We start from the raw sequence: 27,734 nt of genomic DNA, 5'->3' as shown, positions 1-27,734 counted from the left end.
ATCTTGAATTTAGCCTTGTCCTTTCTATTTTCCAGTGAAGCATTTCAGTCATTGTGTTTAAGTCCTGCAAAAAAAAAAAGCAGATGCATGCTGGGGGTGCCAGTCTGTGTGGGACATGTTAGCACCAGTCAGGAGGCTTCTGTAGGCATGATTTTTTTTTTGGGGGGGGGAAGGGAGGGGTAGGAATTACAGTTGTAGGAGGCCTATGTTTTCTGTAGAACAGCTTGGGCTTTGCTGAACTGTATCTCTGAGAACATGGGAAAGTTTCTTTTTGGATAGGTCCAGAGTTAATCGGTACCTGCCTTATGGGAATCATAGCTCAGGGCCTTACAGATGTGAACAGATACATCGTCCACAGGGTGGAAGAGTTATGGCCTCCAGCCTGGAGTCAGCCTCTCGGCATTGCCCTGCAGCCAGGTGTTAGTGTCTGGTCTCCTGGCAGATCCGCTCCTGGTAGCGCTCCTGCATCAGGCAAGTGAAGCTACAGCTTGCAGTAAACGTTTTAAAGAATTGAGCCTTGCTGTAGAGCTAACCTAGCATTTTTTTTTGTCTGAAATAAGAACAGAGCAGAAACCAGCTGATGTGAAAAGATGTGATGAATAGCTGGAAGTAATAACCTTTTGTAGTAGACCTGGCAGCATACAAGAGGTATCTGCTCACCTCCTGACCCCCTCACCCCCGGCACTGTATTGCTTTCGTTGGATGGTGCCTCTCCAGAAGGACTTCCCTTTCAAAGTTTCCAAATTACATTTTGTCAGTAATTTTTCAGTGCACAAAACACAGACTTTTAGTCCATGTGTCCAAGTTGCGATCAAGATAGCAAGTTTTCCCTTTGACCTTGGTGTTAGGTGCCCTGTTGGCTCAGACTTTCATGCTTTGATAGCTGTTAAAAACATCTGTGAACCAAATGACTGAAAGAACAGCAGGAGAAAAAACTTCAGTTTAATTGTGCTCAAAGTCTTTTTCAATTACTCACCTTTCTTCTCAGGCCTCAACTCACACTGAGGCCGAAGGGGCACGCTCAAGGGTCTGTAACAGGTAGCTCGGAGAGGCAAGCCTGTGCTCTTTTTTGTTATATTTGTTGTGAAAGCCTCCACAGGAGGCTGGAAAAGGTTGGAAATTACTGAATATCTGCACAGCTCTCAATTGCTGTCCATCTTCCCCCACCATTTTTTTCAACACAGAGAGCAAATTTATGTGTGCAGTGATTGCAGCTATTGCTGGATTACATCGTTATTCATGACATGCAGATTACAGGGTACTAATTATAGTTGAGGTTGCTGTGATTTTACTAGATCGCTACATATCAAGATCTCACAAGCCTGGGGTTTTTTGCTCATATGGCAATGGTTAGCTTTACCTGGAGACATAATTAAGCAGGGAGCTTTCAAAATGCATCGTAACTAGTGGGGAACTACAAGTGCAAAATCTCCTTGAAAATCAAGTAACAACTGAATCTTTCTTTGTCTGGACTGAACTTGCCCCATTATATTCTGGATGCTATTCTGAGAGCTGGCACAGGCTCCGAGGGGCATTAGCAATGCAAAAATAGCACTGGGTTTGGCCACATCCAAGTTCTCAGGAGCGGATTGGTATTCGAATGATGGCTGAGAGGATGGGCTGAGGCTGGCCAGAGTGGGAGGCTGGCAAATCAATTCACTTTTGCTCATCACAGGATCTCACACCAGTAGGTTATCTTTTATTATTAAAGACAGAAAAGCTACAGTTTTCAAACCAAAGTACAGAAGGACACCTTTAAAAATAGCTATATATGCACATCCACGATGAATTTAGGCCTGAGACCAATGAGTCAGCGCGGCAGGCCAGGATCAACCTCTGGAAAACCAAGGTCTGGCCGAGAGGCTGCTGGTGCTCTCAGCACCTGCTCTGCCTGGGCAGGGAGGGCTACTCTGGGAGCAGGGAAGGAAGCTGGCATCTTTTGGCCTGTCTACTAGGAGAGAGGCTGGCTTTTGCAGGATTAACCAACGGGGGAAGCCAGGATGTTTTAGTCTGGCCTGCTGGTTGCTGCTTCTCCTTCAGACTAGATGTTTCTGCGGGTTCCCTGTTCAGTCTGGGGAAGGTTAGTTGTAACGACCTTATGTCTGACTCAGTGGCGCAAACTGTTTCCTTGTTCAGCATCTGGGAAGTCACAGGTGAGTCTTGAGGAGAAGTGAGCTTCTGCACATCCTAGGAAACAGAGATTGGGGTGAACACACAGGCCACCCCCCGAAGAGATCGGTATCGCGCGCCTTTCTGTAACATCCGTCATTTTAGCACATGAATGTGTGTGGGTGTGTAATGGATCCTGCCTGAGGGTGCAATGATGGAGCGGATTTCTAATTATAGCTAGTTGCAGGCTTGATAATCTCTGGATTTGGTCTGATACAAGTCAAATGATTTCCTGTTGTTCAGCACGTCATGGACACATACCCAGAGGCATCAGGGTGGACGAATTTTCTAGAGGCATGCAGCCAGGCAAACACACGCTCTTCCCCTTCCTTCCTGCGCGCACACCTCGGTAGAGCAAAACGCTCCACCGCGGGTTCACTCTGTGGTCTTGGGCAATGTTAACACTGTATTTTATTAAATAATGTAGAGCTACCTAAACCAGTTGAAATGGTCTGGTTTAGCTGAGCTGTGAGGGCTCCCGGGAGGAGCAGGATGACCTGGCCACGCTGAGCGCTGGGCTTTTGCAGTCAGTTTGCTTCTGAGACGCAGGCTAGCTCCCTCAGTTGAGTACGTTCCTCTGCTCTGCCTTGTAGCTGGTAATGCTGACAAGCCTTCACACCAGTCACTTAGGAAAGCTCTGGCACAGAGGTATTTTCTGACAAACGGTACCAAAATAATTTAACTGTGTTCCCTGCAGTGGTACTTTGTGCATTAATTGGTTAAATATTTACACTGTACTTTAAAAATCAAACATTGTGTATGTTCTAAATATTATCCTAAGTAATTAAATTCATACATCAAAACGTAATGGGGACATTAAAAGTGTATTTCACGTAGTTAATATAGTTGTAATATTGTATTGTCAAAGAGCCCAAGTGATAGAACGGGAACTCATTAACCCGGGTATTGCATATAGAATAAGACAGGCAGATTTCAAACATAGAAATGATCAAAGTTATACAAGAGTTTAGGAAGAAAAGCAGCAGCTTCTTGACAGGAATAAGGCGAATTTGACTCCAAATATATATATTTTTTAGCTTTGGCATTCACACAAGCCAGGATCCAGAATGATGGTTTAATAGCCCTTAAAATGTTTCAAATAAGCAGTGTTTTTCTCTAGGAAAAAATATCCCCCTCTCTTCCAGGCATCCTCTGCAAGTTGAGCCCACAGTCCTGAAAATCTGAAACTGATGCTGAGCATTTTAATCTTACCAAAAGTAAATGATGAGCAAAAATTAACATAAAAAATGATTTTTGAAATTATTTCAATGTTAACGTTGTACGTGACACCGTAAGTAAGGCTATTATATGACTTTGGGTCCGCTCAATATTTTTTAAATGGCCACTGCTGTTATAACAAATGCTGGTCATGTTTCTTTTCAGGTCTTTGTAGGAAATTAAATGGAGAAAATGGTCTGCTTTAGGAAAGGCTCAAAGTAAAATGGAATGAAAAGAAAGAACAGGTTTTCTGGGCGCTACTGAGCAGCAGAGTCTGAAAGTCTATTACAAATCTTCCTGGCAGGATGAGTTTCAGCAGGACAGGGAAGGTTAGGAGACTGGGAGGACACTCACCGTGATTGCCAAGGCCTTGAAAGGTGAGCAGATGGTCCCAAACGGGTGGCATTTGCTAGCACTATTGGTCCCAAACACTTGCTCATGGACTTTTCTTCTTGCTCTTCTTTCAGTCAACTCATCTTCCACATGCTGTCTGAGAAAGCTCTGGCAAAGAACAGCCTTTGTGGGGAAAAGGGGTCTCTGATGCTCAGAACTGCTCAGGCTAAGCAGTTCTTTGTCTCTTGGCAAAGGATGGCATGTTACTTATCAAACCGCTGACCCTGTTCTGTTACTGGATGAAACATTATGACTTGTGGTAGAGAGCAGGTAATATTAGATTTTTTTAATGACTGGTTCTGATCTCAAAACCAATGAATCTCTGAATTGCCATCCGACCCAGAAAAACTTCCTCATAGTTACACTGGCATTTCTGACATAAAGCTGTACCAAAGAATATATAAGCAGAGACACCTTTGGAGATCACGTTTATCGTCTTTCCTCTATTAAGTATAGCTCAGCTCTGCTGCCTTGCACAAGAATAACATTTGCTTGTCATTGCTTCTAGGAACCATCCATTAAGTCTTTTTCAAAATGCTGTTCAACCATGTGTTTGCTCTTGTGTTTGCAATAGGTTGGATTGCTATTGCATAATCCACAGAATGTTCCCTGTGTATGATTATTATTTTTTGGCTCATTTATAAAAGAAGCAACCTTCACTGCTTTAGCACTTAATACATCTTTTAATGACTCTGAGCTTGTGACCGATTCTTTTATCTCTAGCTGTGAGGTTTTGCCCTTGGTAGGGAGCATGGAGTGGACAAGGTGAGAGAGAGGAAGGTGATCTCACCAACTCACCTCGTGATTTCTCTGATTAGAGGTGCTGTCTAACAGCTGTGAAGGGGCCAGATGGCTTTGCACGGTACCTTCTGAATAAGCCTCGCTGGGCGATGCTGACTCAGCGGGGGGATCAGCTGTTGGTACCTGAGTCTCTGCAGAGAAAGAACATGGTCATGAGCAGCACAGATCAGCATCCCTCAGGAGGAAGGAGTGTCCTGCTGAATTCCTTTAAGAGAGAACCCCTGAAAGGAAGAGAAGTTGCGTGTAACTAGTGCTAAATGACATATGATTCAAACACACACAAAAAAAAATCACACCTCTCTATTACAGAGATTTATCTCACTAACTGTGTCAGGGCCTGACAACCATCACCAGATGCTCATCTTCCCAGTTGCCTTATTGACTTCTGGGACATCCTCATAATTGCCATAGGTGGGAAATGATTCCCCAGCATCTGGCATGTGCTAATACTGATTCAATGTGCTTAACAATCCACTTAAGAAAAGAGCGTATGTGCTGGGTGTACAGTCAAGGACAGCCTGGCAAATTCAAAAAGATCATCATTTGATCCCATTTTTCCTCTGAATTACTGTTGAATAATTGATTCATTTCCACTGGACCCTGCTGCAATTTGAACAGGTAAAGGCGGGAAGGTGTTGGCCAGATGCCATGTCTCCTGTCTGGTGACAGGGCTGGGAAGTTGCTGGCCCAGCTGCCCCCAGCTTTGCCTGGGGTTTGTATTTCAGAAGCTGCTGAAATGCTATCTAAGCACAAGTTGTCCCTCAGCTCGTGAAAAGTTCATTTGACAGTTAAGGCCCTATAGAAATCTGCTGCTAAATTAAAGCTCCTTCTGTTTTATTTTTTGGTGTAGGTTCAAAATGTCCTCTGGTCTCTTTGAAGCTGGCTGCAGATATCAGTAAGCACAGCTGCTTGGAAACTTTTCAACTAGATGTCTTTTAATGGAGGAGGGAGCATTGCTTGGAGATGCATACAGATAGTGAAGCCTCAGGCGGGTGGGTTTCTGAGTTGCAGCTCTCTCCAGTCACCTCAGATTGAGGGAAAGGGAGGGATAAAACTGTTTAGAGCAGATGTTTCAAGAATTGACCAGCACTCCTTCAAAGATACCTTTTCCATTCCAGGTCAGAATACAAACATGATTTTAAGCGGTTTAATTTTTCCCCCCCACCCCCACTTTCTTCCCCAGAAAAGCCTAGCAGCAGGGGTGAGCATAGCCAGGTGACTTCAGTAGAGGCATTTGGTCAAATTATAGAATTTGTACTGGCATGTGTGCAGAAATGTTGGTAGCCTCTGATCTTTCAGGCAGAGCTTTGAAGGTGGAATTTTTTGAGGTAGATAATTATGCAAAAGAATCTGTTTGAACAAGAGAATTAAATATTTTCCCATTTCATTCCTGGTTGGGGAATGCTGCTACATTTTAAACGATATGCAAGGGCAGGGAAAAGGCATTCTTCAGGCTTGCTGAGATCCAGCGCTGTCTAGACTTCATAATGCAATGGTGCACACCGCCCTGCCTTGAACTCTTGCCATGGCCTCTCTCAACACTTCCTATAAATGGAAGCCGAGAAGCCTTCACTCTGCCAAAGTCTCAGTCACACTAATGAGACCCTAGTTCCTGTCAAATTTGGCAATTTGTTCCACTAAACCAGTGAACTCACAGCAGGTGGTAGCAAAGCTCATTTCCAAAGCTACATCCCTCTTAAAACAAAAAGCCACACCTGACTTCCCAGGATGGGATGACAGCATCTCCCTCTAGGCTAACAGAGATGTGTGGAGGACTGGCTTGGCAGGGGGATGCTCCTGCAGAGGAGATGCTCCTGCAGAGGACAGAAACCTAGAAACCATCACTCTGCAGAGGTGACCTTTGGAATGGCACCTTCCTGCCAAGTCAAATTGCTGGCTATGTCATCTTAGAAAAGAGATACTTGCTGCTCAAAGCCTATCTCTGATATGAAAACGGGAACTGAGGTTGCAGCTGTCAAAAACAACCTGTTCCCAGATGTTTCTCTCCTGTCTGGCTTTGTGACTCTGACCGAGTTCGACTATGCAGTGTTGTTTGAGTCACCCCTGGCGCTAGGATACGTTTCCTTTCCCTGCCCTCCCCCTCTCCCCTCCTTGGGATCATGTTTCTTGCAGTAAATGTAATCTTTTCTTTCTGTACTCCCCATTGAAGGCTGAATTGGGGCTTGGTCACCTCTGTCTTTCTAAACCCAGCCCAAGCAATAAGCGTCTGCAAGGAGGCAAAGGTTTTCCCTAAGCCCATGAGTTAAACAACTCATTTGTTAAAGGCTTGTTCCTTTCCCAAGCACGTGCTGCCCACGAGGAGTCAGCTGTACTGAGCAGCACTGTGCGTGGGAAGGGTGCCTTCTCTCACCGCTGGATGCTGGCTCTTGCAAAACCTATGGTAGTGTATCGCCATCAGAGCACAGCTTTCCCTCACTGGGCGGAGCAACTTCTGGCTTCCATGCACGTAGCACTGGCAGAGCTCGCTGGCTTTGGGCCAGCATCAAGTTAAAACTTCCTCAGTTCATTCTCACTCGAGTATCGATACAGCCTCTCCCACGGTAAGCGAGCGCTCCACGGCTTCTAAAGGATTTTACTATCCAAGTCTGTGTGGAGTGGAGAAATACGCTCCCTGCTTTTACTTAACTATCTTCAGAGAAGATAGTTAAGTGATGGTGTTGAACAAAGCCGAGACTATATGGTTGAGGCAGAAAATGAACCTACATATTTTAAGTCCAGCACCCTCATGCCAATGCCTCCCATGCCCGATTCACAGGCACTTGTATCCAGAACTGACATAGCACTTTAGTAAACTCTTCTGACAAGCTGTCTTATTGTGAGCCCAGAGAAACATTGCTGTTCCTAATAGTAGGAAGTTAAGATCTTAACTATAGTATTTTACAAGATCTTGAAGTTTCCAGCAGTGCCCTGTGATTTATGTGCTTGCAGTTTTGGGTGCCTGGGAAGACACTCCTCAAACGGTACCAGTTTCCAGAGGTTAAGTCCTGAGCAGCGCACATTAGATCTTTTTCTCTATGTGAAAATGGAGGCAACTCACATCTTTTGTCATTTTGGTTTATGCTCCTGTACTTCATCAAGACACAGTAAATTCCTGGGCAAAATGGTAGGCCGTAACCAAATAGGCAGAAGAGAAGTCAGTGAATGCTGCGAAGATCCCAGTAGACATTCATCCCCGATGTGAATTTGAACTTTAGATTAACAAGCTTTTCAGACCTGCTGCAGTTTTTGGTTTGAGATATTTTTACATCTCAGACTGACATGTCATATATAGGTCGTGTATCACAGACAGACCTGTCAGGACCCATAAAGAAATCGTGTTGCCTGTAGGAATGGAGTATTCCACCTGTTAGGGATCTTAGCTCTACCTACCCTCGGCAGGGCGGAGGAGGTGCATAGGCTGACCAGAAAGACCGTAAATTAGAGCCTTGCATCCAGAAAGAGCAGTCGCTCTTTCAGTGCTGCCTGCACACATTCATTTAAATGCAGGGAAACTTGGGCACAGAGAACTCCTGTGCTAAAGTCACACTGAGTCTGCAAATGCTGAGAAAACTTGCAAAGTCCTGCTCCAATTTCCTGCTCTAACCCACACTACAGAGCCTAATATCTAGGGCCAGGAGCCAAGCACACTCAAGTCAATGGAAAGATTCCCCTTGACTTTAATGGTCTTTGCATAAGTGCCTAATTCCTTCCTGTTCGCAAGCTCTCTTGGACTTATTTGTGGAAACAACTGCAGACATAAAGTGCTGCAGCAAACTGTAAACCCTTCAAAGCAGTGCAATGGCAGATTTTGCTGTCCTCCCAGACAGCTGGAATGGATCTTGTTTGACAAAAAGCCTAATATATGTTCTTCTGGCCAGCATCGTGGCTGCAGTGTGAATGAGTGTTTTAACAAACATGTTCTTGCATAGAGGGTTTGTGGTAAGCCCACTAGGTTTTGAAGCCAAGCTGTTCCCAGCAGGACAGGAAACTCTGGTAGCCGATGTCCAGGCTAGGCAAAGCTGAACCTCCAAAGCTTTGGCAGGCCAGCATCTCTCAGAGCTGCAGTTTTGCAGCTTGATTTTCTAGGGACCAGTTCAATTCCCTGACTACAAAGACCACGTCACTGGCAGTGATTAGATATTGCCCAATTTTATCATCTCTTTATGATATGTATGACTTTCTGGCTCAGAGTGTATCACTGCCAGCCATTGTCCCATCTTGGGCAGGGCTGGCATCTAAAACTGCAGAGGGAAGGAAATGAGATCCCAATTCAGCAATGCATTTGCTTAACTATAAAGATAAAGGTACAGTCCCACTGCCGAACTGAGCACAATTCCTGCCTGTCAGCTGAGTAACTCATCATGTGCGTGCCACAGCGCACCCCACACTGTGAAGCAAAATGCATTACCTCGGCCACCTTTGTGGCTCACTCCACAAGACTCTCTGTTTGGCAAAACACTTAATGAGGTGCTTAACTTTAAGGACATACTTAAGTTTCACTGACTTCCGTGGGGATTAAACGTATGTGGAAATGTTTGGCTGGAGAGGGATGTCAGTGCATCTGGCTGGCTGTGGCTGGCCATTGAGGGGGTACATGGGATTTCGTTCCTGACCCCTGGGACTATCAACTAGCCTCTTTAAGCATGAGATCTACCTGCTCTGGTCTAATCATACAAGAAGCAATAATGGCAAACAGATTATTTAGTCTTTAAAAGGCCTACAGACGTGCTATCTGACTCTCTGTAGAGGAACAGTGACTTTCACAGGGGGATCTATTTGTTTGAGAAAAGAAGAAACTGTTTTCCATTGTGGAAGGTTGCTCAGCTGACTGTCTGGGGAGAGGAGGCTGATTATGATTGCTGTTTCTTTCTTTTCTCCCTAGAAAATTTCTGGATAGAATTAGAGGTTTGGGGTTTTTTTTCCTGCTGTTCAGATAGAGGATGATTGTTGTTACGTTTCTTTTTTCTGCATACCCAAAGGGTATCAGCACCACACACCTGCACATCCCACATTCGTTGTTACTTAGCATGATTATGAACGTGACCCTGTTTACGTTGTGGCCTTAATGGCTTAGATTCAAATTCATATTCCTGGAGCCACGTTCCACAAAATGAACAGAGACCGCACTTTTGCAGCTGTGCATTCCTGAGACAAAAAGGACAGCTCTGGCCCAGGCTGTTTCTTAGCAATAAGTCAGACCTGTGCAATCTATGGAAAAGTCTGGCAGCTGTAAAAAGCCATCTGACTGTTAGAACAATCAGCAGCTCCATCTGGGTCCCCTCCTGATGCCCTGATTTGGGGAACACTTCCCTTCAGATTTCAAAGATTTCAAACAGTTGCCCATCAGTCTCACCAGAAATGTGGCTCTATGAAGACTTCCACTTCAGAGCCTTAGCAATTATAAAATGCTGGCCTGGCTCTTTCAGAATGATTATTTGCTTTTTAAAATCACTGACTGAAACCTAGACTGATCATGCTATTGCAGAAGGAAATCAGCAGCAGACTGAGACACGGATGAAGTAATGAGTTCATCTCTTTGCAGTCTAGCCAGGTACAATTTTTCCCCCTGGAACTTAATTAAAATACATACATCTTTCCTCACATTTTTCATGAAGCTTGATGGCAAATAATGGTCACTCTCTAATTACACCAACATTAACTTATTTTCATGGCTAAAAAGGACAGATCCAAGGGCAATATCATTGCCCTGTGTTAGATTACTTTGGGATGCACTAACTCCACCAAGCGGTTAGAAATGCAGGTGGTATAATCTGGGCCAGCACTCCCGTGAGCTAGACTGTGCTGGTCCGTGAAAGACAGACTCCTCCAGGAGCAGTGGAAAGTGTACGTATTAGTCTGAGCTGGCTGATAAATCCTTACCCTGATGGTGCTCTTCTGGCTCCATTTTACTGGCATTGGCACTGGCCCCATGGATTTGCTTTCCCTCTGGGATTCGGAGCTCCCCTGGACTGAGGAGCAGCCCATCAGCCACCACTTGCTGTCTGGTCGCACTCCTTTCTTTCCTGACTTCCTTCTGATCTCCCCAAGGCTCCCTGATGAAAAGGGGGGGTGGGGGGAAAGACTGAATAATGTGTTGTTAAGTATACCAAGCCACCTACTTAGTCAGAGAAAGTTAAACAGGGACCCTCCTTGTGCACCCAAATAGTCTGCTCTATAAAGGAAGTCACTGGCTCCCTTGTGAGAAGTATGTAGAAGTTGTAGACGGAAACAAACTGTGATCTTATGGCCGCCTTCTCCACTGTGATTTCTGTTATTCTAGAGTATGATCAGCACAGATTAACCAGCCCTGGTCCCAGTCCAGTCAGCCACTGGCATCAGTAGTTACTGGTGAGTGCAGCTGTCTGATGTGCCTGGTAGCCAGGCTTTACAGAGGGTTTGATGCAGGCCCAGAAATGTCTTTGCATGCTTCCATGATACCTTTCCAGCTCATTTGCATCCTGCAGGGTCATTGGTTATGAAACAGCTAGTTTTAGAGTGACATTTTAAAAATGCGGCTCTTCTTTTTAATATGAAATTGTTCTTCAGTATTACGAATTTTCCAGTGTGTTGTGTTCTACTTGAATTTACCGTTGTTCTAGTGTGCTGAAGCTCATGACATTTTGTTCCCTTTTCTCTCCTAAACCTGATCAGTTCCATGACATCAAAATCAAACCTGGAATATCGAAGTGTCTCAAATTGCAGTGCATATATTGGAAATGGCTGTATTTTGATGTGTTGCCAGGACAGTTGCAGTATGAGCAAAGGCTACAGAACAGGCACAAACGGGTACAGACGAGTGCTGCGGCTCAGGAGGCTCAGAAGTAAAAGAGACTTATTGCTTGAGATGGATAGTGATTAGCTGTAGTTATTTTCAAACATGGTAAGTGATAAAGCAGCAGAATTTGTTTTACTGAATCTCACTTTGATCTCACACTAGTTTAAATACTAGACTTTGTATATGATTTTTAGTTCATTAAAATCTTGATTTGTGCCAGAGGAAGAATCCTTTCACTTTGTATTGCAAAGACACTTTAGATCCCAGCTGTAAGGCCAGTGGCAATGTCCTACCTGCTGTTCCCCTAGACCTTATGGTCAGGCTAGGGCAGAGCAAAAGTGCTTGCTCCAGCAACGTGCACGTGCTTTGTGGTCCTTTAACTAGATGAACTTTCAGGAGTTTCTAATGCTGAGAGAAGAGGTAAATTTTACTGAGGGAGTCTTTGTGAGCAAATGGTCTTGAACCATTTGGTTCTCTCCATTTAATATCCACTTTGGCCCAAAGCTGCTCCTGGAGATTCTGCACAGTAAATAGAATAGATCAGACAAATGTACGGCCGCTCATTTTTCTCCTGAAAAGGAAGAAACTTGGTCCTTGGGTTAAATGCACTGAAATGCATAGGCAGCCATAACACCACTGAAGGTCACTGAGTTGAGCTGCTTATGTTAGAAGCAAGTTCATTTCTGAAAGTCTGATAGTTTGTGACATGATCTCTTCTTTTCTCTGTTCCCAGGGCACTGAACAAATTCAGGTCCAAGATTTCTCTTACCCAGCCATCAGAAGGGGCAGGCTGAGTTCCTCTGCTCAGAGGCTGGTGCTGGCACGGAGTATGTGACTCCACCGGTGGGTGGTTTGGGCCTTAGCCAAGGCAGTGAGGTTGGAAGGATGTGTGCGGCTTCACTTGAGTACTTTGTGGTTTGACCATCTGCAAGGAGACTGAATAGGCACCGTTTCTCACATCCGCACCCTCCAATTTAATGCAGACATGGAAAAAGGCAGTGGTAGCTGCTGTCTGATTGATAAATGGTGCATCTCTAGGGCTTTCCTTTAGAGGCTCAAAGGCCTTGGCAACGCTATGCCTAGAACACCACACTCAGTTCTGGGTGCCTCTGACAGATGAAGCAGGAATGAGGGGAACAACAGAAGAGGTGACAGCAAGGCCAGCAAGTTCAGTTGAAGAGCAAAGAGCTTAGCTTGGCTGACTATTTTGGGGATGAGTGAATCAGCTATAATATGTGAGCCCTGCAAGGCATGGTGATGAGCAGGAGCATACGGAGTGGGGAGGGGATATAGTTAGAAGAGTATTGGTGATAGCACAATAGTCTTTCTCACAACGTGATTTATCAGACTGTGATAGTGTCTTTCAAGTTAAGTGGCAGATGCCTTATCATATGGAACATTTAATGCAAGATGAGAGCACTTTTATTGTAGGAAATGGTTCTTTATCTGCAAGGGAGGCCCTGGACAAGCTGGACCAGGTTGGTCTCTCTGGTTCTGTTACTACCCTGGCTTTCATAATGCTCTCAGTCAGAAAGAGAGCTTTTAAATCATTTTTTTATGAGGTGCCTAATCGACTCATCATCCCTGCCTCCCATGTGCACGCACATTTGCTCTGCCCTGAAATGCTAGCTAAACAAGGCTGGAGAGAAATGTTTTCTGAACGTAGCTGAGGAGGGAGAAAGCTGAAGAGGGTGAAAGGGGAGCAAATTCATGACTTTTTTTAAAACAGAAGATTGTAAGCCACTAAAAAATACATTAAAAACCATAAAAGAAGTTGTCTGTGGTTTCTTAAGCCAGTTTATATTCCTGGAACTTAATGAGGCCCTGGTTTATTGTTTTTTTTAGATATCCTTCCATTTTTTTAAGGTAGTTTGTTTGTAGTGCGGGCATGTGTGGGTAGAGAACTGGGGAATATGCTGAGGGGAGAAAAAAGCTAAAAATGGTCAGCAGAGGCAGAAACTGGCTGACTGTATATGCAACTTTTTTTTTTTTTTTAAAAGAACTCAGAGCTGTTAAAGATTTGGGGATGCAGAGGTGGAGCACTAGGCATGACAAAGGAAGTTGACTGCATGCAATAGAGGGTATTCTGTGCTTCACTAAGCGTCTTGCCTCTGTGAGTATGTAAAGCTGTGTCTCACTTTGCAAAATAATGAGTCCAGACTTCTGATTTATGTCATTTGGAAGCTTCCTAGTTCTGTAGGGAGAAGAGGTTCAACCAAGTAGTCTTAGACCAGCATACTAGAAAGGTGACGGAATGATGATCTCGCTGGTTTTGTATTAGTGCCACCAATAAATTAATTTCTTGTTGCTGTCCAATTTTGGTGTCATATCTTGTTTTGGCATTCTTGCTTGGAAAATAGTCATCTTGATGGAAGTATTTCTCTCTCTCTGTTACTTAGGCTTTTGCAGAGCTAAGCCTGAACGGTTTCCATGGGTTGCTGTTGCTTTAGTAGTAGTCCATCGAATCCAGAGTTAGTTCAGCAGGTTCCGGACCAGGACAGAGGGAACATGGAGAGTGAGCGGGCCAAGGTCTGGTCTCATTTATGTGAGTATGTGATAGCCAGAGCATCTTCTGGCTATTCTGCCAATTTCCTGAAGGTCGCCTTGGATTTTTTATTGCTTGTGCTAAAAGAAGCATCTGGCTTGTAGTTTTAACATCTGAGAGGGAACGCAGAAGAAAAAACAGTTGCTGCATCAGTGTCTGTAGAAGAAATAACTGCTTCATTCTACCAGTAGCTCTGCCAGGGTGTGTGCCGGTTTCCTGGGGAGAATGTTTCTACATTTGCAGAGGCCTTTGTTCAGACACCAGATGATTCTGCCCTGATCAGAGGTGATAGTTATAAAAGGTGTGAGTGCCATAGCTGCCAGCTGAAAAACACTGATTAATTTTTAACTCAAAGCTCTTCTCCACACTGAAGTTCTAGAGACAGGCTAAGATCACAGTTTCCTTTTCCTGCTACCAAACCACAGACTGACATTCCTTGTAAGTATATCCAGTGGGTATATTCTTTGCTCATTGCTCCTTTCAAACAGAATAAGGCCTTTTTTGAAAATTGCCAATTAACCGTCTTCCTCTTTTTTCCTTCAGCTGGCAGATTCTTTGTAAAACATTAATATCTGTAGGTTTTTTTTCCAGCAGGTTAGTTAATATTTGATTCATAACCTCAAAAGGAAACGGATATTTATCCAAACCATGAAGGAAATAAATGCCTTCTAAAAGTAATTGTAGTTACGTTAGGTAATGCTCACTAACAACTGATCTTTTTTTTTTTTTTTTTATCTTCCTGCTGCTTCAGGAAACAAATTCTGCTTGGCTCTGGAGGAGCTAAACCTAACCTTTTCACAGGGTTGGTTTTGCACTGGTATGGCTTGGTATTTTTCATACTTTAACTTTACTCTGTAAACATGGTGCCTTTTTCTGAGAGAAAACAACAGCATTTGTGAAAAGAGACACAGACAGCATAGCATAATTGCTCCGACCTCAGCCAGCTAAGGCAATTGGAGACCTTTCACGGACTGGGAGGTCTCTGGCACTCTGTGAAACATTGTTTACAGTTCTGGCTATTGACAAAAATCCCAGATCGTTTTCAAAATATTGGACAGCCCTTTCAGAGTTCCCATCTGCTTCAAATAAATGGTGTTTATTGTCTTTGTCTCAGCTCTCTAGCTATTGTCATCAGTGACCTTAATTAGGAGCATTTTAGAAATCATGTCTAGTTTGTTGCTCACGCTTAAACAATTAAAAAGTAGTTATTTACTTTTACTGTTAACTTGCCTCTTCCTCCTGGATGCTGCTCTGCATGCACAAGCACACTTTTTAAAGGGTTAACTCGTGGAGAACTCACTGGAGACGAAAGTCCTTGTTGCCCATTGTGGGCTTCGGGGCAAAAATAACTGCATGGGTCTTGGGAATCTAGACAAGGTGAGCAAGGGGCACAGAGGTGTCATGAGAGTTACTTGGGATCCTGGAGGGCAACCAAAGCATGACCTGTTGCAATGCCCTGCCTTAGCTTTTCCCACAGCCCAGCCCATTGCTCAGTGCTGCCTTGGCTGGGTCGATGCTGGACCTCATGCTCTGTGTCTCTACTAGGGGTCTAATTCTGCTCTAATAGCTCCAGAGGGGCCAGCAGCCAGCCAAGAGCCATTCCAGCCTGGAGCAAGGCTGGAAAAATACTGTGGAGTGTTTCTAGACCACTAACTTCACTAAAACCCAGGGGACAGTGTGCCCTGGAGTCAGGGTAGTGGACTATTTGCCAGGCGCTTTAGCAATGGCACTGCTTTTGAGGCAGCATGAAAGGAGCCAAGTGAGCGTGCTCCCAAACAGGCTGTGTTGCTTACTCCATTGTTTTTTATCATAAATGGTGCAATTTGTGAGGCTACCTCCTGGAAACACCAGCCTCCGGAGTCACAAGCTTGGGTTTAAAAAAAAAAAAAAAAAGAAAAGAAAAAAATCTCCATTTTCCTGTCCCTCATGAAAATGCAAACTGAAAGCTTCAAGCACAAAGGAACAGCTAGACTTTTTATGATTTTAAAAATCTATGCTGTTTAAGATGATCTTACAGTGGGTTTTTTTTTTTTTTTTTTAGGGACACTGGCTCATGAATTTTTAATTTGTGAGCTTGGCAGCGCTGGTTGCATTAGAGACACAACAACTGATTTTAATGAGTGTAAGATTAATGCAGATGAGCTTGGCTGAAACTGTGATCCAGCTGAGGAGAGAGGATTTTTCTCACTTCACCTACCAGCTCTCTCCTCAGTGGGCTATTACGTTACAAGCATTACCATAGGAGAGCATATTCTCTTTACTGGTCATTACCTGGGGGAGAGATGCTCATTAAATAGCTTGTTTTATACAGGAGATTTTGCATGTTAACCCTTGGTGGCTGTCCTGGGCCCTCAGCAGTCCTGTATGGCTGACTATGACTCTTGAGCATGTAAGCAGGGAAGGAGGAGGACTGTGGCTGGATGTGCACTAACAGAGGAGAAACCTCCCTTCACCCTCTGTGCCAGTGCCCATTGGAAGGGGAAGGGGAAGACTTTTGGCTATCTTGTGGAGCCACCCTAGCCAGCTCCAAATGAGGCCACAGGCCACATAAGTCTAAAAGGAGCTCAGCATGGACTATCAGCCCTCCTGGAGGAGCTGCGTTGTTCGTCTCGTGTTGTGCTGTTGTGGCTGCACAGCCACCAGTACCTGAGCTACTTTATTAAACTACAGAATAACACACACTGGCAGGGACCTCAGGAGATCTCCAGTCCTTCCTTTTGCTCAGAGTAGGGTCAACAGTGATTTCAGACGAGGCTGATGACCACAGGCAGAAGGACGGTTGTACACAGCATTTGTCTCAGAGGTAACTTTAAGCAGAATGTAAAAGGTTGGGTACTTACCCAGCATGGGTGAACGCTGAAGGGTTCTTCAAGTCCCATCTCTTTTCCTCACCAAAAGTTCCCACAAACTTCCCATCTGAGGTCCACAGTCTGGCGTTTTTTTCTGAGGAACCACCGAAGATGACTGAATGTGACCCAAACATGAAGTGCTCAACACTCACCACCGTTGGGCTGCGGGCTCTCCAGTAACGGAGATTTCTCCAGAGGTCCCTGGGCAAAGCAAATAGGAGAAAGAGGCTCAGCTGTTGCCAGGACCTTACCTCTCCCCATCTGTGATTGGTAAGTGATGTGGGACCTGTTACACCCAACAGTACAGAGCAAGTGGGCTTAGCCCTGGTCAGTGGGGTTCAGGTAAAGAGTAGGGTTACTCCAGGAAGATGCATTTCTCTGGATGAAACTAATGAAGACTAGTGTTTCTACATCTGGCTTTTCTAACAGAGATTTATTTGTAGTTTAGCATCACAACAACTTATAATCATGATAATTTTCCAGCAATATAAAACACAAGAAAACAGCCTCCACCTCAGAAAAATTCCAAGATTTGGATTGTCAGAATCCAGCTTTATGCCACATGGGGAGGGGTGGTTTAGACCCTCCAGAGCTGTTGAACAGATGGAATGCAAGTTGGGACTGCTCAGGCGCAGAGACACACGGCGGTATTGGGTTGTTCAGAAACCTAGCTCCTGGCTGTCTACATTTCTTTCCCCTACTAGTATTTGTGCTCATACTTTTCACTCATCATGACATATCCCTTGGTGGAAGGCTGCTGTTTTAGTTGTTTGATAAAGCGCGTAGCACACTGGGTTGTGTAAGTAGTGGTTACGGGTATGCCAGAACTGGTGCCACAGCACACACCCTCTGTGTTGAGCAGAGCTCTCCTAGTGCTCTACATAACCTATAAGGCTTAATGACTTGCTTTCACATACACCTAAAACTAAATATTTATATTGTGAATGACCTTGTTACCTGAGTCTGCAATAAGGAAAGATGAAGGAGGCTGAGCTGAACTAATTTTATTCGATTCTGTGTGCAACAGGCAGTTTTATATCACTCTTTTTTTAATATGTTTTAATCAGGTAGCACTTTCAGAGACTGAAACACTGCAATTTTTGCCTGCTTGGGTTGCAGAGCGAATGTAGCAGGCGTATTTATGAGTGGAGTATGACAAACCATAAATAACGAGGAGTGTCCCCGGAAAGCATTAAGGGACGGTGGAGGAGACGGCCTGCCGGGCGGCTAGGGAACTTGCTTGGTGAATAGCGTTCAGCTCTCGCTTTACAAGGCTCTCCTGTCTGACCGCGGGTAAGGCACTGCGTCACGCGCTGCTTCGCTTTCCCATCCACGGTGTGGAAGCAAGAGCCGTGTAAAGGTGTGTTAGCAGTCCCCAACCCAAGAGCGTCTGCAAGACCCCTTGCATCCTATGGGGATTAAAAAGAAAAGGCTGCTCAGCAAAGGCTTGGGACCGCAGCAGTAGGCGGGTAGGACATTATTTTCAGTCCGTTTTGCCACCACAGTTCTGCAGGTATCAGAGATCTAGTTGAGAAATCTGTGAGGGCGAAGGGGAGTCCTTGAGACAAATTGGCCGTAGACAAAAATCAGAAGGCCCTGCAAGACAATGGTCCAAAGTAGCAGCGTGCTTGCTGTGCCCTTCTCCGCTGCCGGAGGGTCGAGGGTCTCTCTGTGCCGGGGCTTGGGACGGGGCTGTGCAGACATGCCGCCTGCGGGCCACTGACGTGTGGCCGGCAGCGGTCGCCTCGCAGCTTTCCCCAGGGCTGGTCACACGAGCGCCCGTGGTCCCACACCAGTCCGGAGCATAGCGCCTTACCGGGCCCTCCCCAGGTGACGGCTGGCGGGCCGGCAGCCTCCACGGCGGGGAACCAAGCGCTTTCCCTGTGGCTTCCGCCACGCCGCGGCCTTGCTCTGCCCCGTCCTTTCCGCCGCTGGCCAAGGGCGCGATGGCCCCCGCCTCAGCAGCTGTTGCCTGAGGAACCTTCTGGAACCAGCCTGTCCCAGGAACCTTCCGCTCCCATTCTCGCTGCCTGGAAATGGTGGTCGCCACAAAATGGTGGGCACCTCAGGAAGCTCCCTCTGTGAGAAGGGGCCTTCCCCTGCCCAAAGCGGCCGCCTCTGGGAAAGCAAGAGCCTCAGAAGTGCAAATTTCCAGGGGCAGAAATAAGAGCCGCTGCAGGCTTCCCAGTATCTTGGATCGTTTTGTGCCTGCCAGGCCGGGTGCGAGGCGTCGGGGTGTGCCTGTGGCACGTGTGACGGCCGTCAGCAGCAACAGCCCAAACGCAGATAGCTCCGCTGGTGTCTTCCGGCTGGTTTGGGAGGGTGGCTGCCAAACCAGGGGTGGACACTGCCGTTTCAGCCACGGCACTGACAATACCTGAAGCAACAAGAGAGGGTTGAGGGTGGACGCCGAGCTCGAGGGACGGAGCCCACAGCTGGTGCAGCCAGCGCTGAGGCGGGAGGTGGTGGGAGCACGCTGCCTTTGTGAAACCTTATCCTGAAGTTTTGAAGGATCTTTTCAGCTTCAAAAACTGTGCTTTACAGCAAAATTCCTCGTGTTGTTAATATCGCTTTCACCCAGTCGCAATTATTAGCATTAGCTCTGCTGCCAGCGGCAGTGCCGGTGATTTACCTTGTCAGCTGCCTCAGCTGCAGCGATGAAGGACAAACCAGCTCCACCTTTTGATTAGCTTCCCACTTTGTCTTTCTTCTCGTGGCGAAGCAAAAATGTACAAAAGAAAGGGCTGTTGCAACATCGGGAGGCTGCAAACAACCCCCTCCGGGCACGGTTTTCTTGGAAGTCATTAAAAAAAAAAGAACACACACACACACACACACACACACACACTCCCCCCACAAACCCATTTCTCCTCATCCAAATTTCCCCCGGTAATTTTTTTTCGCTCCCCAGCCTGAGCTGCTGGATGGGGTTTGCTGTGTGAGCCGCCCTCCGTCACCGGCCGGCGCCGCGGTGCCGCGCAGGACCAGCCCGTCCCATCGCAGCTGCCCGCGGCCCCCCGACGTGCTTTGTCGAGCGGTTGCGCCGTGGTGGTTGGCCGTGTTTTGTGCTAACGCTGTCACCCCCGCTCCTATTTTTAGCGCCGAGGGGTACAAATGCCTCTTGTCTGCGCGGCGAGCAGCAGCCCAGGCTGCCTCGCGCAACGGCCCGCTCGTTGCAAGCACGGCAAGGTATTAAGGCTGGCGCGCCTGTGTTTAGCACCTGTCCGAAGGCTCTCGGCGCGCCCCGGCGAGGAATGCGTCAGCTCTGCGCCAGCTCCCAATTGCAGGGTTTCTTCTTCCTTGAAAGGGGAGCGGTGCCTTCATCAGTTAAAACGCCAGGGCCAAATTCCTTTTGTGTGACTGGGGGTTGTTTCCAGTCGCACTGGAGCGCAGCCTTCAAAGGGGCGCTAATTCACCCCGCTGCGGCCCAGGGGAGGAGGCGCAAAGCGCTGCGGCTCCCCGGCGTCCGTGCTGGGTGCGTGCACGCTCGGCTGGGTCTGCTCGGGGCAGGAGTGAGCTGCAGCTCGCAGGAAAAACCCACGTGGGAAACCTAGCATCTCCCACTTCGGGGAGAAGCTGGTCGCCAGTGAAATCGGCACTTGCGTTGTCCCTCGTGCAGAAGGAGCCAGGGCTTCGCCCGCCCGCCGAAGTCCGCAGAGGGAGTTCATCAGCACATCGTGGGTTTCGTTGCATGCAGGGGCTCACCACGTCCAACGACAGTCCTGTGGGTTGCCATTTTCATCCATAAACTCTCTGGCCCCCCCCTTTCTTTTTTTTTTTTATTTGGTGCTTGGCTAAAATTATCCGCTCCCACTCAGTGTGGCTGTGCGTTGACTACCACGTTTTCTCCCTTTTTAGCACAGCAATTGTCTTTATTTTTCCTGGGCTCAACTTCATGTTTGTGCTTTGTTTTTTATTTTTATAGGGCTTTTATTTCCCTGACAGAGATGTTGAAATGAACCTCTGATCACTGGGATAAACGCTCCCCAAGATAAGGGGTTTGTATATCCTGTTTTTAAAGCTGGTCTTGTAAAATGTTTAAAAGCTTTTCTGTTTACCTAGCATTTCAGTGTCTGTAAATGGCTTAAACTTTTTTTGAGCTATTCTCAGTGGCCTTATCTACAACTCAGTGACTATGATGTTGCACGTTCAAAATCAGAAGGAATTAAAAAAATACGTAAAGTAAAAAGCAGCGGGTCAGCTACATTCCTGGTTTTATGTTGGGAAAAGCTGCTGATTACAAGGCCCAGAAACTCCTGTAGTTATTTCAGACAGAACAGGTTGCAAACAAGCTAGGAAAACTTGTACTCTAGAACTTTACCCTTCTGAAACGTACCTGAGAAACGGCTGGGACACGAGGCCAGGATGTGAGGCTGAAAGCTTTGTATCTCCATAGTCTCAGTGATGTGCTCTGAACTCCTGGGTCAAGACCCTGGCCCCCACTGAAGTTACTAGGAAGACTACCAAAGACTGCAGTGGAGCCAGGATTTCTGCAGGTCACCAGGCCTGGGTGTTCACTTCGTCTTGCTGAAGACAAGAACGGAGCAGATTTAACAGCATTACCAAACTCCACCACCAACGGCTGACAAGAATTGCTCGGTCTTTTGAAATGCTGTTTCTAGAGCAATGCTGGATGAAGAGCAATTTACCCGCAGGAGGATGTGACCTAATCAGGCAATGAGTAATGCATTCAGATCATGCCTAGCCTTTATTGTCTCTGACTACCTCCAGGCCTACGTACCCAAAACTTTCTTAAAGGGTAACTCAGCCCGTGCATGATACTAGTGAAGATGAAAGAAAAGAGCAAGAAACATTGACTATCGAGAGCACCAAGCTTTCTCCCGGAATTTCTTAAACAAAAAAATAATGTGCAAACACATGCATATGCACACACACACACACACACACACCACACACACGCATATGCAGCCACTCACACATGCATTTTAAAATGCTTTTATTAGACTGCTTAGGTCGATTTCTAGAGAACCAACATCAGAATAAATCCATCTACTCTCAAAAAGCCCCATTAACATTAGTGGCATGCAGGCCAAGACTCAGCTTGCCCCCAGAGGGCCGGATCAGCGAGCCTGTGACATTTTACACTGCCGTTTTCCACATTTTATATTTCAGCTTTCATATGCACAGTCCTGCCAGTATAATAATAGTACAGCTGCTTTTCATCTTCAAAGCACTCTGCAAACATTAATTATGCTTAAAATGGTGTTTAAGAAGCCCTCAGAGTTTGCCCAGAACTCTGAGATGACCTCAGAAGGAGAATGAAAGTTTTCTGTGTGAAGCACCTAGTTTAAGATGTATTATTTCAACAAAGACACCACCCCCGTCAGCCTCTGCCCATTCCCAACCACTTATGTTAACCATGATATGGAAGATAAATAGAAAAATGTTGGAGAACAGCTGAGATGCTGACGTATTTAGCGTTAAGGCTCTAATAAAGACGAAAGCTTTTTATGAGGAAAAAAGAATGTGTAACTTGGAACCTGTTCAACTATGTAACACACAAAACAGGCCTATTAACTCCCGTGGCCTACAATTTAATAAATACCTCTCCATCAATCATCCTAAAGCAAATGATACCCTTTCTGCTGAGGCTCTCCGAGGTAGATGATATGCAATTCTGTATTCCAGACCACAATTTCTCCAACAAAATTGGCTGTAGCAAGAAGTCCAAGAGCAGGGCAATGATCTACTGCCAAAATGTCCTCTTGGTGCAACTACCGCCCCTTCCAAGAGGGCTTTGGAGAGACTTGTAAGTCCTACAATCAGAGTGAGAGCAAGAGAGAGAGTTAAACCAAGTTTGGTTAAGCAGACGTATCCCAGAGCTCAGGAGTGGAGCAAGTGTGTTACAAATGCTGCCTTTGCTGATAAACAGAGACAAGTGTTATTTCAAGCACCAGCTAGAGAAGAGTGTGCTTTTCTGCTGGAAAACTTTGCTTTTAGCGCTGCATGACTTATTCACCTCTCTGCCGGTTTGACAACTACATGCCTCTGACTTCAACTGGACTTCTAACCAGCTCACCGCAAGGTCATTTCTGCAGCTGTAGCTAAGAAATATGTCTTGTACCCTAAAGCTAGGAGTGTCACTGCTGTGGTGCGCAGCGCAGGAAAGCCTTTGCTGTCTAGCAGGCAGCTGTTTCCATCCGGTTTGTCCTCTCCCACTCAACCCAAGCTTACGCAAGTTTTTCAGGACAATGTGGCAGCTCCATCCCACTGCCAGCAGGGTTTGGTGTGCAGTGTGACCAGTGCTGTGATTTCAGCTTCTTCCATCACTTCCAGCTGGTGCAAGCTGTGACCGCTGTGAACGGCCCAGACCTGTCCCAAAGCAAACATGGTTAGTTTGACCCAACCCAATATTTGTATGATGTTTTCCAAGCCTGTGGGAGGAGAAAGGCAGATAAAAAGATGCTAAATGTTGCTCCAGTCCCAAACAGTGAGGAGGGTAAAGAGGATCAGAACTGAACCTACAGCTCTAAATGTAACTGAAAGCATCAGAAGAAGAGATGCTTTTCAGAGAGGCAGGTGACTCATTGTCCGCAGCGAGAGCCAAGGGGCAAGGAAACTCAGTCTAGGGAGAACTGCCTCTGGGTAGAAAAATCCTTGTGACAGCCAGCCTGGAGCTGATATGGGGTTATAGCACCAACTCTCTCTGGGTCAGAGCACAAACCTTGATGGTCCCATTGCCTGCTGCAGTAATAAGCTTTACTAGGAGGTGTTGAGGACCATGCGTATTATCTCCTCTCTCCTGCGTGCATGGCTGATGGAGAGGAGTTTGGTACCTGGCTCAATGATGTCCCACACAGTGATTGTGGAGTTTTCAGATCCTGTCACCACCTTCCAGGAGAGGAGAACTTTCTTTGAAATGTTCTGCTTTGCAGTGTTTTGACTTTGATTAATAAAGAGCCATCCTGAGACGAGAACTGGAGCTATGCCATCATGTGTGACAGAACTACACCTTCTTTGGCTGGATGACCAATACCCTCTGCTTTTAAAAGGGACAGCCACCATGGCCAGAGAGCACATCAACTACCTGCTGGTGTGCATGTTTCTGCGTGGTGAGTTTGCCACACACAGTCACACTGAGGAGGTAAGCACTCACATGCTGAGCTGTGATTTGCATTACAGAATCACAGAATCACAGAATCGTTTAGGTTGGAAGGGACCTCTGGAGATCATCTAGTCCAACCTCCCTGCTCAAGCAGGGTCACCTAGAGCATATTTCCCAGGATCACATCCAGACGGGTTTTGAAAATCTCCAGGGAAGGAGACTCCACTACCTCTCTGGGCAACCTGTTCCAATGCTCAGTCACGCTCACAGTGAAGAAGTTTTTTCTCAGGTTCAGAGAACTACACTGAGCCTGAGTGTAATGGAGCAGGGACAGAGCACTCTTCTGTTCTTTTTGTGTTCAGCAGGTCTGTATCTGCCCAGAGCACTTTGGCTGTATGTTATTCCCATAGTGGCATGACGCTCCAGAAGGTAAATACCAGTCCATCCTAACCATGCTCAGAGTTGTTCTCTGCAAACCACCCTCCCCACTCTTTTCTGAGGAACACCTCCCAAAAGGTTCTGTCTCTTGGGAAACTGAGTCCATCAACTTATAGAGAGCCAAGGCAATCTCCTTTTGCTCATTTCCACCCAACGTCTTGTTGCTACACTGCCTTGGGCCAATCTAAGCCATTCTTCTCCCTCCTTGACATTTATGTCTTTATGGAACATGCGGTACCTATTAGACCTTGCACTGAATAATCAGTAACCCAGAGGTCAAACGTGGGCCGTGTTAGGTTTTACTGAGTGTGAAAGCGGGGAATATTCCAAATATATCTGTAAAAGACTACGGTCAGGCCATTCATTACTGCTGTGTGTTAGGAACATTTCCAAGGGGAGGCATGTGTTGGGCTGGTAATGAGCTCTCTTTTGGCACAAGCAGAGCTTTGAATGGGTGTGAAAATTGGAGGCTGAAGGCAGTGGATGACAGACTTGGGGAGGGAGGGAAGTTTGCGGCTGGGGATATTAGAGCGCTCTAGGTTGGGTGCACACTGAAAGGCTGCTCCAACAGGAGGGTGCTGCAAGGCTCTGGGCTCTGTGATGAGCATGCAAAGCGGCTTCATGGAAGAAAGCAAGCAGGAGGATGCAAATGCCTGCAGGGACATGTGAGCATGGCAAACACCTCTTGGTCTCACAGTGAAGGCCGAGGTGGATGTCAGAGGATGCTAGCAGCTGTTTCCGAGTACTGCCAAACACAAGACTTTCTTACGTCAGCGGGGTGGGGGGAGGAGGAGTTTAGTGTGCTGGTTTTCTGTCTCGTCCCAACACTCCTCCCTCTCAGATCCCAAATATGACAGAAAACACTATACTGAGGCCAAATAAGACATTATAGGAGCCAAACCATGACACGAACTCGGGGGCCTGCAAAGGTGGAGAGTTAAAAGGCACTTAGGACTTGTTTTCCAGGCGGGTTTGTGGGACGTTGTTTTAGCCTCGCCCTCCCTGTTTACTGCAGAATGAAAGTGTCCTCAGAATTGGGCCACTCTCTTCTTGTGGCTTCTGACATCAGTGTAGCGGCAAAAAGGCATAGGACCTGTAGCTGTGTTTTTCCAGTGGGTTTGGGAAGCGAGTGACTAATCACAGTAAACACAGCAGGCTGGGTGTGTCCTGCTGCTCAGCCACCCAGTCATTGATGGAGATCCACAGTGGGATGGGCTGGTGATGTGTCCACACACCCACAGACCTGGTGGCAACTGCCCACTCTTGATTCGGGAAACAGATTAAAATGAAAAAAGAGAGAAGAGCAACTGAGGCACCGTTGGTGGGTCTTGCTTCATTTTGCCATTTCCCTTAACCTAATAAGGATCTGTCTATGTTCCTCCAGCTCCTTCTTAGTATCTCCAGAGCCCCATACTAGCCACAGGCACTGTCCATCTTTCCCCTTCTCTGGTACCAGAGCCGAAAGGATGCTGCAGCCCCCTCAGTACCCTCCTATGAGGCCCTGTAAGATCTTGTTCCTTACAAGACACAGCGCAGAGAAGTTAAGATCTCCTGTTATGAAAGCAAGGACACTGTTCAGTTTTAGCCTGAATGCATGTGGAAGAGCCTTCCCTGGCTAGGCTATTGTAAATGGCACTTGCAGAAAGGCTCTTCTTTCCTGGAGTTAGTAATGTACAGATTTCAGGAGGACCTGCTCGAATCTCTCCCACCCTGTGTGTTCTTACTGTGGTGACAGTCATTATTGGCTGCAATTACACATTTTTCCATCATTAGGAACGTCATATGAAGCAAGCAGGTCGGTGTGCGTGTACACATTCTGACCTCCTCCTTCTCCTGTGTGAAGATGCCAATGAGCCTAGCCTTAGGTGCACATATAGATCAGCGATAGTGTGCTGAAGGGAAACAGGAGCAGAAAGAGCTGGTAAAAATCTGTCCCAGCTAGACTGTCAGATCTAGGGAGAATACATACTTCTAGTGCCTGAAAAGGCCACCTTATGACTCATGAATTCAACAGATTTCATCTGAGGAAAGTCTCAAAGAGGGAAGAAATAAAGAAAAGCATCGGAGTTCTTTTACATTCGTTTTTCTAAAACTGGTTTCTATTGTAAGTGTAATGCAGAAGCCTGAGCCAAACACTAGGCAGCTTCAGGGAGGGCAGACTAGAGCTGAATTTCTTCCGTTCTTTCCTAACTAGTAGGGGACAAAACCATGTGTTCAGTGTTGACAATTTAGCAGGGCTCGCGTTCTGCATTTCTATCCAAATTGGATGGTTGTCTTGGGACAAATCTCTCTGGAACTGCTGCTGTGAGCAATCAAGGTGGTTAACCTGGTGGATGGAGGGGTTGTAGAGAGCACAGCACAGCAAGGCCACATGGGTCACTACTTCTTCGTCCCTGCTGATACAGGCAATCTCTAACGTGTATGCCACACACAAGACTAGGCTGTTGCGTGAGCATGAGGGGAAAATCCCACTGCTCTAGTGCTTGTCCTGGCTGGGGACGTGGAGCTTCAGCACCAGTGCTTGCAGGCAAGCCTCTGAGAAAATATCCCAGACTTTCAGCAGCTGAGAAAATGAGAGAGAAAGAGAAGCTGCAATTTGTTCCTTCTGCTTGTAGCTAAAGGTGGCTACAGAAACTTTGATTAACCCTGTAGCTTTGGGAAAGTTCAAGTCTGAGCTTTGTGGCTTCAGAAGATCAGGATCTTAAACACTCACTGTAATATCTACGGTAGTGAGAAGTGAACAGGAAGATGCTAATGTGATGTCCAAGCTAAACACCTAACACAGGGAGTCTGAATATGGCCCTATCCTCCCTCTGAAGTAGGCAAGCTGAGTTGCTCGTTATTATCATCCTACCCAAGGGCATAAGTCTGAGGGGGCAGAATGCCACTGTACGCCAAGGTTCTGCCCGGACATGTGCTATACACTGTTACGATGGATAATTACTTATCTATTTCTTTTTACACCCATCTTCCAGCAGAATTAAGGTCAATAATGGAGTGTGCAGTGAGCACTGAGTGCCCGCCTAGCCTCGGGATGCTTTATGATCATTGCAGTTTTCATCCTTATGGCACCTCTGAGAAGACGAACAACATTCAAGTGCCCATTTTACAGCACCATGCACTCAGCTCTGCAGAAAAAGAAATCCTTAGTAGTGCTGGCTCTGGGGAGAAAGTATGAATGCAAGAGAGTTTGCACTTACCCAGTCCCACTGCAGTGAGCTCGAGAAGGTGTATCCATTCTTCTTTTTATGCTCATATGTGGTTTAGAGCGACTAATTGCTGAGAATTCCTCTCTCCATCTAATTGTCTGCAAAAGGAGAGATTTCAAAGCACAGTAATTGTGGCCACCGTCAAAGGGAAGAGGAGATAAAAGCAGCTCCTATTACCACCAAATGGCCCCACATGTGTTCCTTGTCCATAGCAACTGACAGTATTTGTATCAGAATAATGCATCAAACATATATTTAGCCTTTCACCCAA

The 27,734-nt window shown here is 46.3% G+C and overlaps 1 protein-coding gene and 2 long non-coding RNA genes across 8 annotated transcripts in view; 2 read left to right on the top strand and 1 right to left on the bottom strand.

The window, feature by feature from the left end:
• Positions 1-27,734, top strand: part of LOC104146780 (uncharacterized) — a 54,329-nt gene that overhangs the window by 13,388 nt on the left and 13,207 nt on the right. The gene's annotated exons all lie outside the window — the stretch shown is intronic.
• Positions 212-16,945, bottom strand: LOC138061647 (uncharacterized). Of its 2 annotated transcripts, none has more exons than XM_068914172.1 (5): positions 16,742-16,945; positions 10,462-10,634; positions 4,579-4,712; positions 3,742-3,888; positions 212-2,187 (listed from the first exon to the last, which is right to left on the bottom strand). In XM_068914172.1, the coding sequence occupies exons 1-5, from the start codon at positions 16,882-16,884 to the stop codon at positions 1,906-1,908; spliced, it is 879 nt and encodes a 292-aa protein (XP_068770273.1). In that variant the 5' UTR covers positions 16,885-16,945; the 3' UTR covers positions 212-1,905. The 2 variants fall into 2 exon arrangements, with proteins under 2 accessions (XP_068770273.1, XP_068770272.1); XM_068914171.1 differs by having other exon boundaries at positions 3,742-3,903; positions 16,742-16,884.
• LOC104146781 (uncharacterized) lies at positions 13,912-27,226 on the top strand. Of its 2 annotated transcripts, XR_011135593.1 has the most exons (4): positions 13,912-14,339; positions 15,943-16,704; positions 16,800-17,020; positions 17,818-27,226. It is a non-coding gene; the product is annotated as an uncharacterized lncRNA (long non-coding RNA). The 2 variants fall into 2 exon arrangements; XR_011135592.1 differs by having other exon boundaries at positions 15,943-17,020.

The sequence above is a fragment of the Struthio camelus genome, chromosome 19 (genome assembly GCF_040807025.1).
Source record: "Struthio camelus isolate bStrCam1 chromosome 19, bStrCam1.hap1, whole genome shotgun sequence".
In the NCBI taxonomy this organism is placed as follows: domain Eukaryota; kingdom Metazoa; phylum Chordata; class Aves; order Struthioniformes; family Struthionidae; genus Struthio; species Struthio camelus.
The sequence above is the reverse complement of the archived record's forward strand: the minus strand, read 5'-3'. Positions and strand labels throughout refer to the sequence as shown.

Excerpts from the sequence above, each read along its gene's own strand:
- LOC138061647 (XM_068914171.1), bottom strand. The coding sequence starts at position 16,884 with ATGTTTGGGTCACATTCAGTCATCTTCGGTGGTTCCTCAGAAAAAAAC. Across the intron at positions 3,904-4,578 it reads CTAATCAGAGAAATCACGAG|GCTGTTCTTTGCCAGAGCTT; the intron begins GTGAGTTGGTGA and ends TTCCCCACAAAG. Across the intron at positions 2,188-3,741 it reads TCAAGGCCTTGGCAATCACG|GATGTGCAGAAGCTCACTTC; the intron begins GTGAGTGTCCTC and ends TCTGTTTCCTAG.